The 17,348-nt window shown below is 41.2% G+C and overlaps 1 protein-coding gene across 1 annotated transcript in view; it reads right to left on the minus strand.

Moving 5' to 3' along the window:
* Nucleotides 1-17,348, minus strand: part of MYH7B (myosin heavy chain 7B) — a 138,431-nt gene that overhangs the window by 47,547 nt on the left and 73,536 nt on the right. The window contains exons 18-21 of the mRNA XM_029614647.1: nt 13,495-13,627; nt 5,381-5,460; nt 3,395-3,482; nt 850-967 (exon numbers count right to left, since the gene is read on the minus strand). Of these exons, the coding sequence (XP_029470507.1) occupies nt 850-967; nt 3,395-3,482; nt 5,381-5,460; nt 13,495-13,627 (419 nt within the window). The remainder of the gene's footprint in view (nt 1-849; nt 968-3,394; nt 3,483-5,380; nt 5,461-13,494; nt 13,628-17,348) is intronic.

Here is a 17,348-nt window from a genome sequence, read left to right on the forward strand (position 1 = left end):
ATAATTTGAATTCTAACTCCCAGACTGGCTCCCTAGTTCCTCAGTCTTCTGTGTAGAACAGTATCACAGGTTTTGCTGAAATCCAGGTGGAACACATATATTGCACCCCTGGATCTGCTAAGGTCACTGATGCCAAACTAAAAGGTCTTTAGATTTTCACTTTCTCCTTGTTTCCACGTTTGCAAAGTGATACTAAATTTGCTTTTCTCCAGTCTCTTTAAACCTCTCCTGTTTTAAGTGATAAACTGAACAGAGGACTACAGACAATGCCTCCTTTTGCTGCTTCAGTATTCTGGGATAATATCCCTTCAGGTCCTGTAGCCTTGTCTACTTTCAGTTGTGCAAATACTTTGAATAATGTCTCTTCTGCAATTCAGAATTTGTCCACGCTGCAGTCCTTTATGTCCTAGCCTTTTGCCTTTGTTCCAACACCCTTTCATTCTAGTGCAAATATCAGGTAAACTATTTGTTTAAGATATCTGCCATGAACTTAGCATGCAGCATATTTAAAACAAATTGAAAAAAATTCTTTTTCACTCAAAGCATAAGTAAGCTCTTGAATTCCCGGCATTAGTACCATGGGATCTATTTAATGATTGGGTACTTTCCAGGTACTTGCATCGTGCATTGGCCTCTGTTGAAAACAGGATGCTAGGCTTGATGGACCCTGGGTCTGACCCAACATGGCAACTTCTTTTGTTCACTAAATCTATTCTCACCTTTAATTTTTACTATTCTTCTTTGAGTTTACCCATTAAACCATTCTTCTGGAGTTAATATTCTTATGGCAGCATGAGTGTTGGTATAAATGTCTGCCACTGCAGATCATGAGGACAGTCCATGACTTACCGTTGCTTGAAGTCCGCATAAAGCAGTCTGTTGGGAAACCCCTTCCGACAGATTCTGATGCCCTCCAGTACCCCATTACAGCGCAGCTGGTGCAGCACCATAAAAGGATCCATTACACCTAAGTATGCAGATAGTCAGACACAGCAATCAGCAGTATGTATGCACTACCTTATATGTACACAAAGAAAACTATATATTTACAGACATGGGGCTCTACTGTAAATACTTGCTACACTGTTCATTACATATTATATTTATAGTGGTAAATCTGAAAAGAAATGGAAATTAAAACAGAAAATATTATACTGCCTCTATATCGATCGATGTTGCAACTGCACCTTGAGTATTGTGTGCAGTTCTGGTTGCCCCATCTCGTAATAGACACAGTGGAACTAAATAAGACGCAAAGGAGGGCAATAAACATGATAAAGGAGATGGGACCTCTCTCCGATGAAGAAAGGCTGAGCAGGTGAGGGCTCTTCAGCTTGGATAAAAATGACTAAGAGGGGACATGATAGAAATTTATAAAACCATGAGTGGCGGGGGGAATGGGTAAATAAAGGACATTTTTTTATACTAAAACAAGAGACACTCCCTGAGACTAACAATCAGCAGCTTTAAAATAAATCGTATAACGTACTTTTGTTCCCTGTTCCTTACTACAATATCCGAAAAATGAGCTGTGCCAGGCCAAGCCCTCCACCCCTCCAAGCAAACTTGAAATTAGAAATAGTCTGGATCTACTCATCCCCTCCTTTCCAGTTAGCCAAAATCAAAAATCAATGCCACCTTGCTCCCTTCCACTACCTCCCTCCTACACCCATTCCAATTCTACTCCTCCTACCCATCCAGTACCTTTCCAAATCCATTTAGGCTGCTGGATCCCAGGATCCTGCTGGAAGCCGCTGGGAGTGGCATGAGCAGACAATGATTTCAGTGGCTGAAACTGATTTAGTAAGGCATGGGGTGGGGAGAGTGGTAGAGGAGGAGCCATTGCTATTTGATTTTGGCAACCTGTAGGCAGGGTGGGCAGTGAGCAGACCTAGATTATTTCTAATTTTAAGTTTGTTTGAAGGAGTTTGATGGGGTGGGTTAGGGTTGCCAACTGACTCCAGATTTTCAGGACAGGTTAATCCATTCCTGGTGTTACTCCACTGCATGCAGGTACTTATAGTCTTGCTTTTCTTAGGGAATGCAATAGGGAAATCAGAATAAGTCCCCAGCATGCAATGGGGTAAAACCAGGACTGGATCAACCTGTCCTGAAAATCTGGAGCCAACTGGCAATCCTAGGGGTGGGGGTCTTGGCCTGGCAGGGCCCATTTTTTGGACATTGTGATGGGGTATGTGGAGTTGGGCTGCCAGGCCAAATGACACATTTTTTTTGAAACAATATTGCTACTCAAATGACTATATTCCTTGGAATATAGCCAGTTAACCTAAAGTTATCTGGCTAACTTTAGTTGGATAACTTTAAACCTAAACAGCGATACTCAGATTGACAGTTAGGTTTAAAGTTATCCGGCTAAAGTTAACGAGATAACTATATTCAGGGATATTTAGCAGGACGCTTATCCAGTTGAATATCCAGGATAACTTATTTGGCTAACTTTAGCCAGATAAGTTATCCACTCAGTGTTTTCTGGAAATTTCTTTCATAGTGAACTTGGCTCATAGAAGTAAGCCATGCGCCTAAGCAGACTTCAAGCCTCCCAAAACTATGCACATTCTTTCATAACGTGCACAAACGTTTCATAGGCATGTATTAGATGTACGAACATACCTTACATTTTCAAAAGATATGTGCATAGACAGCATGCCTCTGACACATCAAATTTTACATTACCTAAATGAATGCATGTACATCTACCTGCATAAAAACCCAATTTTCAAAGTCAATGTTCGCAGGTTCCTTGCATTTAAAAATTGCTGTGTTCAGTCTGGGTTTTTAAATATGCAATAGGCAAGTAATGTTGCAGTTAGGGCCTTACTGAAAATTTGCCCTATATTGTGTATTTGCAACATGGGATACGGTATCCACTACCATATGTTGCCTTGCTAATGTATACAAGGAGAGGGCAATTCTCAAAGGCTTTAAGTGGGTAAATACATTTACCCACACAAAACCTGCTTTTTTGAAAATTGCCCTCCACCCAGAGCAGGTAAAAGTATATGCATTGTTTTATATGGGGTTAGTTGGAGAAGGAAAATCATGCCGCACACATTTTGGCACTTACTTTTAGCCAGCTGTAATGCACGTACAAAATACGCGAGTACTTTGGACCTACGGTGTGCATGCCAGGTAAATTCAAACTCCCTTTGAAAATGAACTTGCAGGTCCATGGGTACTTCATAAGCTCTACAGGAAGTCTGACAGTTGCCCCCATAATGTATATTGCACTGAGATTCATACACACCTTGTACTGGTCCTGCTATAATGTTGATGGCTATTGTCCTGATTATAGCACACATTATATTGATTAATACACACCAATAAATATATATCTATTTGTTGGCCTGATAGAGGCATTCAGGATGTACTGTACCTGGGGTTTTGGTCTCGTTGGGGATGATACAGCGCACAAAATGAGGCTGAGTGGAGCGCAAGTTGGTCATCAGCTTGTTCAGATTTTCCTGCAGTTTGAATATTTTGAGTTAGAACATTGTAGGCTGCCTGCCCCAGTTCGATTCATGGCACTAGTGCCAAACCTTCTGCTCTTGGTCTGGGAGCCTAGTTTAGGCTATCATTGGAGGAGGAGTAGCTTAGGAGAACAGCAGACTAAGAACCAGGGAAGCCAGGGTTAAAAAACCTGTTTCTCTTATTGATGCTCTAAATCACCTTATGAACCACAGCTTCATTTATAAGCTTAGGGCCTAATTGACAAAAGCTTTTCTCCCATTCCATGTCTATGGGAAAAATGCTTAATAAACCAGGTCCTTAGTTTTTAAGCCCTTTAGGTTAGGGGTTTATCTGTTGTAACTTGCCTTGAGCTTGGCTTTGGAAAGGTGAGTAATCAAATCCAAATCAAGTGCTCTATTACTTGTAGCTCCAGGATATTCCTTATCATCTCAAGTGATAGAGAGATATTTTGGAGCTGCAGGACTTCATTTTAACAAAAGTAAATCCCATTCCTCCTGAATTCCTCCATTCTTTTTTTCATGTGCAATATAGACTTAAATTTCCTGAAATGTTAATTGTTTTCTGACTGGTGTGTGTGTGTGCGCTCCAAGCTGGGTAGGAGGAGAAGAAGTTGTTGGGTGAGCGTGTGTTCGGGCACTGTCAGGGTCAGGGGCAGAAGACTGGGTTAGTTTGGGCTCTGCGGTCTACCAGGGTGAAGTGGGGGAGGAGGCTGGGTGAATGTGTTCTCTGCGCTCTGCCAGGATGGGGGGAAGCTAGGGCTTGCTGCCTTTTCCCAGGTCAATTGAGCAGGCTGGTTTTGCCTCATTGCATGCATGGATTTGTAGTTCTGATTTTCCTTTTGATTTGCCTAAGAATATCAGAACTACAAATCTATGCACGCAGTGGGGCATCACCAGGACCTGCATTAGGTGGTAACTCTATGGGAAGGAGACCAAGTGCAGGCTCTGGGTTCTTCCAGGGAAGGGTGGGAGCAGAGATTGGTTGAACACTTTGGAGAATAAAAACGTTGTAAGGCCGTGGGGCATGGAGCAGCACTGGAACTGTATACTCACTAGCCCTCACTGTTTCCAGACATTAACCCTGGAATAAATGTTTTTGTGCGACACTCCCTCAGTTCTCGCTCCTTGCGATGTGAGGATCCTCTTCTCAGCACAGAGGGTGAGAGCAAGCGAGAAGCAGCACAGACTTAAAGTGATGTTCATGTAATAATTTATCTAAACATCACTGCAAGTCTTAACTGCCTCTCTCTCCTTGGAGGGGAAGTTGCAACATCACCGACCTACCTGTTTCTCATTGGAGGGGAAGCTGTGACATCATCAGCCTACCTCTCTCTCTCTCATTGGTGGAAAACCTAAGACACCACGCCCACTTCCCCTTTTACCCTAAGATAAACAATGACTAAGTAGGAGTCCTGAAATTGCTTCCTACAGGGAGATTTAAACAAATATCAGTGGTAGTGTAATCTTGTTCTGCTGTGGAAGTTGCTGTGAGTTCTAACATAATATGTGTAGCAGTTAAGAGGCAGCCATAGGGACTACTCAGTTGTGTAGATGTTTGTGTCATTAAAACTGCAGAGATACTTTACACAGAGGTCATATTTTACTGCTCTTGAGGTCAGAGTTCCACAACCAGAGTTCTTCAGTGTCCACTGTCTATAATCTATTTGAGTAATCTCTGCTCTCTCTCTCTCTGAGCAGTCTCTGCTTTAACTATGGCGTCACTGCTCTTTCTTGTTCTCTTTCCCTCTGCTCTGACTCTCACACTCTGTCTCTCTTCTCTCTCTGCTCTCTGTGCACACTCTTTCTCTGCTCTGTCTCTCTCTCTCTCCCTCTGTGCAGCTTATCATTTATTGAAGTGTTTTATTACCGTTGCTGTCTCTGCTCTTTCTCACCTTGTGAAGCTGAGATACAGTTTGGAATGAAGCTGCCTTCTTGCGCTTCTCTTTGACTCCAGTCTTGGACGGTTCACCCGCTACAATAAAAACAAGAAATTTCCACTTGACTTTTGTTCCATGTCTAGAGACAAACTGTGATATCCCAACATCCACCCCAAAGATAGATATATGCATTTTTTAAAAAAGAATTGATAAGGCCTATTTATTTATTTATTGAATTTATAAATTGCCTATCAAGATTTCCTAGGCAGTGTGCATAGTACATTCATAATATTGTATAACACGATTGGTCAATAATATAATAAATTAAGCAAACATAAAATCACAAAAACATTACACATACTAACCAACAATCAATAAAAATATAACATAAAAGAATAAATAAAAACAATGAAACCAAATCAAATAAAAAATTAAACATTAAAACTAAATAAAATGCACCAGTACATCAATACTGTTGGATTACTGCTAAACCTGACTAAACATAATTAGAACAGTTGGCCAAATAATAAGGTTGGCATAATTACCACATACATTCCTGTTTTATTAGTGTACTCTGCTAAGAGACTTGGAAGTCTCACCAGTTCTGATGGTAAAGCAAAGTTGCTTATCTGTAACAGGTGTACTCTGAGGACAGCAGGATGGCAGTTCTCACACATGGGTGACATCATCAGTTAGAGCCTGCCTAGAAATTTGATTTAAAAAAACTTTTAAAAACTTTAAACATGCCCTCCTGGGCATGAGCAACAAGCTGTACTACCATATATCCACACAGGGGCCCCTTCAGATTAGCCTAGATTTGGAGAAACCAACTCCAAGGGAAAGTGAGCAGGTTTTGTGAGGACTGATATCCTGCTGTCCTCGGAAAACACTTGTTACAAGAAAGCAAATCTGCTTTCTCTGAGGACAAGCAAGATGGCAGTCCTTACACATGGGGAATTCCTAGCTACAGACTGCCCTGAATGAAAGAAGGGGAAAGCCTAAAACAGTGCCAATGGGCAAAAACTATTTTTGGTGGCAACAGCCATTTTTTGTATTATCTATATTTTTTCTATAGGGGCAGCCTGGAACCAAATTAATGGACCCTGGGGTGGGGGTGGGGGGGCTGGAGTTGGGTTCTACACCTCAAAGAGATTCCTCAGGACAAACTGGCCAAACCTAATGTCATGTCAGGAGCCCTTGTCCAAGCAATAGTGCAACGTGAATGTGTGGCAAGAATTCCACATTGCACCCATACAGATCTTCTCCATGGAGGACAATCTTGTTGGAGAACTGATAGCAAACGGTGATCCTCCAGACTAGACAGCAAGGAGTTAACATTCTCCAGCTGTGTCATCTGACCCTGCATGGGAAGAGGTGATAGAAGAGGTGATCGAGGTAGATAGAATGTAACCTGTACTAGTGAGTCATCTCCAACTTCCTCCTTTTTTTTTTTTTTTTTGTGCTGGTTACTCCAACATAATTCCGATGTACAAAACCATGTAACAATATATATATAATGTTTGTTTTTCTATCCTAGTTTCCAAAGTTGCTGCCACTGAAGCATGCTGAATAATTTCTGCTTCACAGTAAATGTTTCTTCTGGAGGTGTGGGAATTCCTACTATACACACCTGCTTCTGACCCTTAGCAACTAGATTGGGCCAAACCAGTACCAGAAAGAAGAAAATCTCACAGGTGGGCTACCAATGCTGCCACGATCCTTTTTTTTTTTTAATTCTTTATTTATTGCTTTCAAATTATTACAATAAACAACATTTATACAAGAAAATTTATATCATATTTGTTAACTGTTGATTTGGTAAATTCTCAAATATAAATCCACATTAAGGAATAACATCATCTCATCCAGCAGTTAACTTACATGATTATATTTAGGTAAATAAGTGAAATCCTTACTTATCTCTGAACGGTTAAAAAGGAAAAGGAAAGAAAGAAACTATCTTTCAAGTATTATCACATTTAGGACCCAATTTTCTCTAATGCCGGTCTATTTTCCTTCGAGGAGATCTTTAAGACCCACCGGATCTACAAAGGAATATGTCTTACCCTCTAACCTAACATTACATTTACCCTCTAACCTAACATTACATATTACCCTCTAACCTAACATTACATTTACCCTCTAACCTAACATTACATAATGCTGCCACGATTCTGACACTATGAGCCTTGATGTGATCCACCAAATTCAGACCTGCCTGGGCATAGCAGTAGGAAATGCAACCTGCTAACCATTTCAAAAGAGTGCACTTGCCAACCACATTTCCAGGTTTGTTGGTACTAAAAGAAGCAAAAGGTTGGGTGGACTTTTTAAGGGCTTCAGTCTACTCCAGACAAAAGACCAAGGCTCTCTTGCAGTCCAAACTGTGTAGCACTTGTTCATCGGTGTGGACATGTGGTCTGGCAAAGAATGTTGGAAGGACAAAGGTAAAAGTCTGAAATTACCTTAAGTAGGAACTTAAGATGTGTATGCAGAACCACCCTATTGTGAAACAATTTGGTATAAGATGGATAAGTCACTAGGGCCTAGAACTCATTGACTCTATGGGCCGAAGTGACAGCCACGAAAAATATGAGCTTCCAGGTCAGGTACTTAAGCTCACAAAAATCATAAGGGATCTGCATTCATTTGAAGCAAATGAATTAAATGGGATGAATAAGGCCTGTTTTGTTTTATTTGTGGTCTCCCAAAACAAATGACAGGCACCACCAAAAATGACAAAAATGTTCATTTCCATTCATTTCTGTTTTTTATTGTAGTATATGGATATTTGCCTTGACCCCATTCTTCTCTCAGAAAAGGAACAACTGCTGCTAATTCGAGAAGATGATCCAGTGTTGCACTTACTCCTCCTTTCTTTCTCACAGAGGAATAAGAGGACTCTACAAAAGCCGCCTTCAGATGAGGGGCAAATTCTAAGTTGTAACCATCTTCTATTATAGAAAGAAACTACTGTTCCATCATTATATGGCCCCACTACCTGAAAAATTGAGACAAATGTCCTTCTATATGTGTAAAAGGGGAGTGAGCCTCTAGATTCTCATTGGGGACTTTTGGGACACCCAGTACAGAAACGTATTTGTCCCCAGAGACTCTTGATCCTATATGAAAGGACTGTGACCTACCACTAAGATAACCCTTTTGAAAAGTTTACGATTTACCTGGATGATATCTTCTCTCCTCTCTAAACTTGAGTTTACTAGTGCCCTCCCCCCCCTTCAGGGTCCCCCTAGGCCTGTCTTCAGGTAACTTAAGGGACTTACCGGGTCATTCATCAAAATGTGTTATTGTTCATAATACATGGCACAAATACAATTTTTTTGGAGGAGCGGGATTTAGTTAAATGAGAGGTATTATTGCACAGTTTTAATGCCAGAAATAACTACACCTTTTTTTCCTGGCATTAGGCTGTGTGATATGGCCATAACGCAATTCATGATAAATTTTTGGAATTGCATTTGGCCATTTCTGGGCAGAGAGAGAGAGAACCTTGGGGAGGGCCTCACTGTGTGCACCTATTTATATCTCTATAGGAGGGCCATCTAATAGGTCGAGGTGAGGTGTTGATGGTGGTTAGGGTTTAGGGGCCAGTTTCGCATGTAGAGTGAGTTGTACGAACAGCCCAGTACACCTTGGTGAAGATTTGACATCATTTGGCATGAGGAAAGTCTCCCAAAGATTACATTTCTACTATGTTCTCTCACCCTGGCTTGATAGACTCTATAACAGGGTAACATCAAGCTAGGGTGAGATAACATAGTACAAAATTTAATTTTTGTGAGATTTTCCTCACTTCAAATGACGTCAAATCCTCACCAAGGTGTACTGTCCTGTTCGTACATCTCTTTCTACATGCAAAACTGGCCCCTATCCATCACCAACACCTCACCTCGACCTTTTAGATGGCCCTCCTATAGAGATATAAATACTTAAATACTATGAGGGCCTTGTAGATATTATTAACACGTTTTGATGAATCTAGCTATTATTGTCTCCATAATGCTTCATCAATTTCTCAAGATCATCACCAAAGTGTAATTTTCCCTTAAAAGGTAATTTACTCAACAGATGAAGTAAATTATCTTTTAATTTACTCAATAGATGAGGCTGCCACCAACATTGCCATGCCTCTAGTCGATGTTCGAATGCGTTCATAAAGAGCATCAGCCACATAGGCAACACCAACCTCTAGTCTTTCTGCTTCTCTTACTGTAAACCCTTCCAAAGAGCTATCAACAGGAATTTGCTGTACCTAATGCAAATGTGCCCATGACATAAAACTACTGATAACCGCAGCACACTGAGATCTCTAAAATCTTTGAGGATAACCTCAATCTTCCTATCTAAAGCAAACTTTAAGGCAGTGCTCCCATCCACAGGAATAGCTGTATTCTTCATGACCATGCACACTAATGTATCTACCTTAGGATATATCAGTAGGTCCAATACCTTGGATGGCAAGGGGCTGCCAACCCATAAGCCAGCTTCTAGCAAATCCCATTAAGCCATCACCAGAGCTTTCACCATCATGTGAAAAGGAAATGTCTTAGCAGATCTTCAAAGACTCTCCAATATAGGGTCCTCCCCTTCTACAGCAGGCTCCAGAGGAATATCCTTAATATCCAATTCAGTAATGGCTTGAGATAGAATATAAGGAAGTTCATCTCTCCTAAACAATCTAACAATACGGAGATTGCCCCTTAGCTGGAGGAAGCCCATCCTTCTCCAGGGGCTCATCTTCTAAATCACTATGATTTCCCATAAGGTCCTCCTCAGATTCAGCCTCTGAATTAATCAAAATCTTATGCAGAACTTCTTCTGGTTCCAATCTGGGCTTCTTTGAAAAATCTTGCCTCAAAGTTCCCTTTTCCCCTAATTCCAATCTAAGGGAACTCCCCGAGCGGCCTCTTGTTTCATGCAAACACCTCATGCTTTAGAAAAACAAATTCATGGGAAAAGGAAGAAGAGGAGGCCTGAAACGACCAAAGAACATCTTTTTTGCCCAGGCTCTTTTTTCCTTGAGGCTTACTAACATTGGACTCCACTGGAAAAAGAGTAGGAGGCTCTTCAAAGGAATCACTAGTTCCTGGGGTAGATGAAAAGGCTGCCACCATGAATTTAGATAAACAGCGAGCCCTCAAGGGACTTTCTTCAGCAACAAACTCTGCTGCCTTATTAAGTTCTGCTGACCTCACTTGAGACAAAACTGCTGCCGAAGAGGCATCCCCGAGGTTGTAGTAACTGACAAGGAATCTGCCTGCAAGCAAGTACAGCAAACCCCAGACACAATAGCAGTGCCACGGCAGCCCCCACACATTCTGCAGTGCACCGCCGTGAAGAAACCCCCAGAAAGAAAATAAAGGCAAAACAGCTGCGGTTTACCACTCTCCTCCCTGACCAGGAAAAGACTTAAACTGAAGCTGAAGGGTTCAAAAATCAAAGAGCCAACTGACCTCCTAATGTTCCTCGTAATTTCCTTTATTTATTTATTTTTTTAAAGTAACTTTACAAAACAAATTAGAAATACTTCCCTGGAAGGAACTTGTGAGTTACTACTAATAAAATGAAGAAAACAACTGCACATATCTTGTAGTAGTATATATATAAAGATATATATATAGTATATAGTCACTCATGAGGGAACAAATGATGCACATATGAATATCTGTAATAGAAACATTTTTTAAATTATAATTGTAACAAATCTCACAACATTAGTAAAAACATCCACCCACTAAAATATTCATACAAAATTCCTAAATAAGATTAATGTCCATGTAAATCTCAAAGAGTCATAAGCTCAGCAGCAAAGTGTCATTTCATATGTAACGATGGAGTAACGTGCTCCCATACGTGATTAGCGACAAGCAGTGCTTCCAAGCACATCAAACTTATTATTGATTGGAGAGACGTAATTGCTTTTCATAAAATAAATTCGTGGTGCAGAAAGAAACTTCAAAATATTCATCTGACTCCAATCACTGTTGTAATAGCAAAGAACCTTCAAATAAATCTTCTATCCATAACATGGAGGTCTCAATGTTTCGCTGTTTAGCGGCTTCATCAGGGGGAGAGGGACAGCGGTTCAAATGCTAATATAAAAGTATCAACAACATAATGTCAGATGTGTAATATAGTAATATTACAACATATGTAAGGATCAAATGAAAGTACTTACATTATAGTCGCACCATATAAAAATTCAATATTTAATAATATAGAACTCAGAATGATTCACATTTCTAAAAAAAAAGGAATTAGAACATCATAAATATATCATAAGTGCTTCTGAAATAAATCAAATAAAGGATATTAAATGGGAAGAGAAATCAATATCCGCTCAGAGCTTACCCAAGAGTATTCTCATACTCTCTAGCACATGGGTAGCCAACTCCAGTCCTCAAGAGCCACATACAGGCCTGGTTTTCAGGATATCTGCAATGAATATGCATGAGATAGATTTGCATGCATTGTGTGCAAATCTATCTCAATCGTATTCATTGTGGATATCTGGAAAACCTGGCCTGTTTGTGGCTCTCAAGGACCAGAGTGTTGTGAAAGATGTGAGCGTGAGCCCCTCTTGCCATGGCGCAATTGACGCAATCTCGGGGGCAGGGCCCTAAGGCTTGTGTCGATGGCTGGAAGGCTTGGGTAAGCTCTGAGCGGATATTAATTTCTCTTCCCATTTAATATCCTTTATTTGATTTATTTCAGAAGCACGTATGATATATTTATGATGTTCTAATTCTTTTGTTTTTAGAAATGTGAATCATTCTGAGTTCTATATTATTAAATATTGAATTTTTATATGGTGCGACTATAATGTAAGTACTTTCATTTGATCCTTACATATGTTGTAATATTACTATATTACACATCTGACATTATGTTGTTGATACTTTTATATTAGCATTTGAACCGCTGTCACTCTCCCCCTGATGAAGCCGTTACACGGCGAAACATTGAGACCTCCATGTCGTGGATAGAAGATTTATTTGAAGGTTCTTTGCTATTACAACAGTGATTGGAGTCAGATGAATATTTTGAAGTTTCTTTCTGCACCACGAATTTATTTTATGAAAAGCAATCACGTCTCTCCAATCAATAATAAGTTTGATGTGCTTGGAAGCACTGCTTGTCGCTAATCACGTATGGGAGCACGTTACTCCATCGTTACATATGAAATGACGCTTTGCTGCTGAGCTTATGACTCTTTGAGATTTACATGGACATTAATGTTATTTAGGAATTTTGTATGAATATTTTTAGTGGGTGGATGTTGTTTTTACTAATGTTGTGAGATTTGTTACAATTATAATAAAAAAAATTTCTATTACAGATATTCATTTGTGCATCACTTGTTCCCTCATGAGTGACTATATACTTAGGTATTAGGTGGGAACTATTTATATAAAAAAAAAATTCTTACTATCCTTTTTGCTTGATTGTATATATAGATATAGATATATCTGTTTAATAGAAATAATAGGGTATTAAATTGGGTATTTAATATGGCTAATTCATCCTGCTGTCCATAGAGAATCCCATTTAATAGTAGTAGTAATCATAGTAGTGTAATATTCAGTCATGGGCCTCACAACTCTGATCCTTTCATGGAATTGCCTGGGATTCTGGGTGTGGGGGGGGGGGGGGGGAGGAAGGAGAGGCTGATATGGCTCTCTCTCTCTCTCAGGACTATCTGTGTAGAATGTATGACATGCGGTCATGGCTCCGTTCCTTTCATGAGGTTCTCTGGGATTGTGTCAGGGGGTATGACATGCAATCACAGCCCTCTTCCATGGTCTTCCTTGGGAGTGTGACATGCACTCACAGCTTTGTCCCTCACATTAGGCTTCCTGGTATTATAGGTGTTACATACATTGAAAGGACCATGCATGTGTACTGGTAAGAGAGGAAGGCTAATTTTGAAACAAGAGATCACTTGATCAAAGAGAATTTTCCAATATGTTTTACAAAGGATTGGCTTCCTGCAGACATTGCCCTAATAGCGTTATAAGGTGCGGAAGTAGGATCTCCAGGGGCTTTTCTTGAATAAGTTGATTTGAAATATTTGGGCAGTCTGAATCCTGGGCTGAATTAGGCCTTACCTGCATAGGAGCTCACATAATTTTCATATAAGCTGCCCAGAAGCTTATTAGAAGATTTTTGGAAGATCGCCACCACAGTTTCATTTAAAGGATCCTTGTTCTTGTCCAGCCATCCTATGATATTGTAAGGGACCTGTCATAAGATAGAACAATAAGGGTAATATCCTACATTACCTGAATGTAATCTGCTTTGAAGTGCCAAAAAGCAAACTATAATTAAAATAATAAATAAAGAATAAAAATCAATCCTAGGACTGGAGAGCTTAGCAGATGGGTGCAGGAATATAGAGCCATTCATCCTAGGATTGAATGACTCAGTAGATGGGCACAGGTATAGACTCTCTAACCTCTAGGGCTGGATGGCTTTGCAGATGGGAGCAAGGGCTTGGAGCTTTTGACGTCTAGGGCTGGATGGTTTAACAGATGGGCACAGGGATACAGAGCCTTCCACGCTAGGAATGAATGGCTCAGAACAAAGATCTTCTGACCTCTAGGGCTGAGCCGAAGAGATGAGCACAGAAATGCAAAGCCTGCCACTCTAGGAATGGGAGGCTCAACCGATGGGCAGAGAGGTACTGAACGTCTCACCTCTGCATTACTGGTGCATCTTTCTCCCTGGTCAATAGTGACAGAGAGCCATCAACATTGGTTATTTATTTGGTGACCTATGATCAATGGGAAAGTTGCTGGTTTTAATTTAGTTCCCAAATTATGGGATCACAGTGGGCATGAAGTGCATCCAAGCCTTTTCTCACTCTCAGGAGTGGTCCCTGAAGAGGCTCATGTTGCCGCAGTCACTTGTACTTTATCACTGGCCACCTTTGATAGCTAATAAACTCATAAAGAACACAGAGAGGGGAGTTTTCAAGAGCTGTATATCTAGGAAAATGCCTATTTACTTGGGCAATGAGATCAATTTTCAAACGGATTGCTGCAGGTAAAAAGTATTTTACCCACGTAAACTGCCTGTCTGAAAATTGCCCACCCTGTTTTGGGTAAAAGTATCTGTGCAGTTCCAAAAGGCCCAAGTACTTTACACACATTGAAGTGGAGGCATTTCTGGGATGTATTTAGGTTGGGGAAAAAAACCTATGCGGTCAATATTAAAAAAAAACCTAAAGCGGATACCTTATCCAGCTAAAGTTAGCCGGGTAAGTTACCCAGGAGTATCCAGCAGCATAAACATCCCACTGAGTATCAATGTTAAAGTTATCCGGCTAAATTTGGACGGATAACTTTTAAAGCTGTGTTTGTAGAAAGCCTTATATTCAAAAGAATCTAACCGGTTAAGTGGCCACAGCAAAAAAGAAAAAGAAGTGCAGCAGGCTTGGCTGCCTGATCAGCCACCCCTTACCCAAGTCAGGCCAAGTATGGGTCTGCAGGCTTGATCCTAAGCCCCCCCACCCATGAAAGTTTCAACTCTAAAAGCCTGTTAGCTAATCAGCACCCCTTCTCCCACCCACCCCCAGGTAGTTATAAATGACCCCCTCCACCTCTCGTTTCTACCCCGTACTCTATACCTCCCACCTCAGCTGAACCCCCTAAACACTCTCAGCAGATCGAAGCCTGGATTGTCCAGCATTTCTGTCAACTCTGGATGCACCAGGAGCCAGCTGATAGTTCCACGCTCCTGGTCATGTTTACAGGTTCAGGGGGGTTTGGCTGGGGCAGGAAGGGACACTGAATAGCCAGCAGGCTTTACACTTTTGGGAGAGCTTGGAGAAGGGGGGGCATCATCATGCTGCCAGGATCGAGCTTGGCCTTGCTATGGGGGGAGGGGGGGCGATCAGGCAGTCAGGCCCACTCCACTTTCTTTTTATTCTTTTGCTGTGGCCACTTAACCAGCTCTTTTCTTGTGACTATAACTTTAAATCTAATTGGCTCACAACAAACATACAGGCCGAATCAATACAGCGTGCTGCGGCCTGCAGCTGGCTTAACACGCGATTGGACAAGCGTTTTGGACGCGCGCCCATAACCCCCGATGCAATATGGGTCTTAGCGCGCCCAACACGCGCAGCCAATCGAGCACGTAGCTAATAGCGTTCATCACATGCAAATTCCATGTAGATGAGCGCTATTAGCTAATCCCCGTGATTCAAAACGTTTCCCACGCGGCCAATGCACCCATTGCAAGGTGGCAAATTTTATGCCACGCACAGGGGCTCATTGATAAGAACAAAAAAAAATCTTGCTTTCTGTGATTCCTCCACTTAGTGTCATCACGATACTTAGAGGGAGGTATTAGAGAAAGCAGATTGATGTGTAAAAAAAAAAAAAAAAAGTCTTGGAAAAAAAATAAATTCTGGGCACCCAAGATAGACGCACAAGGTAGATGGTCCAGGCCGTGTATCTTGTTCTGGTATCTTGTTCTGGTGGTGGTGGGGGAAAACGGATGCTCGTATTGAGCGTCCTTTTTCCCAGCCCGCACTGACAGCCACCTCTCCTGTGCGCCCGATGCTCATGAGGCACTTAGGGACACACAGTTTTCCCCAGCGCCCTCCTTTTTATCGCAACCCCTCATTTAAATAATGCATCGTGTGCCCAGGAGAGGTGGCTGGGCATGCCTTAGGAAAGAGGGCGCTCCATGATGAGCGCCCGTTTTACGTGAGCTAATATTGCATTGGCCTGATAGCTGGTTAGGTTTAAAAGTTATCAGGCCAAAGTCAGCTGAACAACTTTAATCGTGGATGTTCAGTGGGATGCTTATGCCGCTTAATATTCTGGATAATTTATCTGGCTAACTTCAGCCGGGTAAGCTATAGAATAGGGCCAGTTAAATTGCAAGTTACCAGCCACACGCGGTCAAATAACTTTAGGACTGCACTGAGGCAGTCAGTCCTAGAGTTATCCTGCTAACTTAGCCAGATACAGCTGAATATTGACTAAGTTAGTCGAATAACATTGCTCCGCCCCAGAATGCTCCAGCCGCTCCTTTATTTTATCCAGCTAGGTTTTAGCGGGATAATGACTTCCCTGGCTAAAATTGAGTTGGTTGGGAGAGGAATGCCAGATTTGTCCGGTTAAGTTTGGGACTTAGCCAGACAAATCCTTTTGAATATAGACCTCTACATACATAGACTTAAAAACTGTGCACATAACCTTAGTTGGAAAAAGTATCAACAGAAAAAAAGAGGTGAAAAATCTCTATGGGTAATTTTTTCCTTAGACAATTTTCAAAGTGAAAGTAAATGCACACTTTTCCTTTGAAAACTGGTGCAAAGTCCACATGTAAAATGTACCCGTGAACTTAGCAGCAATGAGGGTAGGTTGGGTTACTGCCTCCAAAACAGCTATTTGAAAATCGCCCATCCTGTATGTAGATAAAGGTAAGTGTGTTGTGCCACAGGATGCATACTTTTACCCCCATTGTATGGATGGGGAACTCAAGGCAGAGTTAGATCAGGGAGAAAACAGCACACGTAATTTTGGATTTTCAAAACTTTGTATGTGTTTTGGTTGGAAACAGTGTCCGCAAAAAAAGAGAGATGCAGGTAGGTTTTCCTTGGACAGCTTTCAAAGGGAAATTATTTGCATACTTTCTATTTGAAAATAGAAAATAAGTAGCCCCAGACTTTTCACCTATCCATGGTTTTGAAAATTGCCCCCCTAAGAGGGCAATTTTCAAAAGCCGAAAGGCTATCTGAAATTTGCCCACTCTCCTGAAAGCATGGGGATCAATAATGTATTTACTTTCCCCTACAGGAAAAGTAGGTGGTATTAGAGGTGGGGTTAGGTTGGAGGAAGCAACAACACGTAGAGTTTTGCATTTTCCAAACTATGCCTGGTGTTTTTCAGGGGAAAAAGCATCTGCAAAAAAAGGAGGTGCAAATTTCTGCAGGTACTTTTCCTTC

The sequence above is a fragment of the Rhinatrema bivittatum genome, chromosome 8 (assembly GCF_901001135.1).
Source record: "Rhinatrema bivittatum chromosome 8, aRhiBiv1.1, whole genome shotgun sequence".
Taxonomy (NCBI): Eukaryota; Metazoa; Chordata; class Amphibia; order Gymnophiona; family Rhinatrematidae; genus Rhinatrema; species Rhinatrema bivittatum.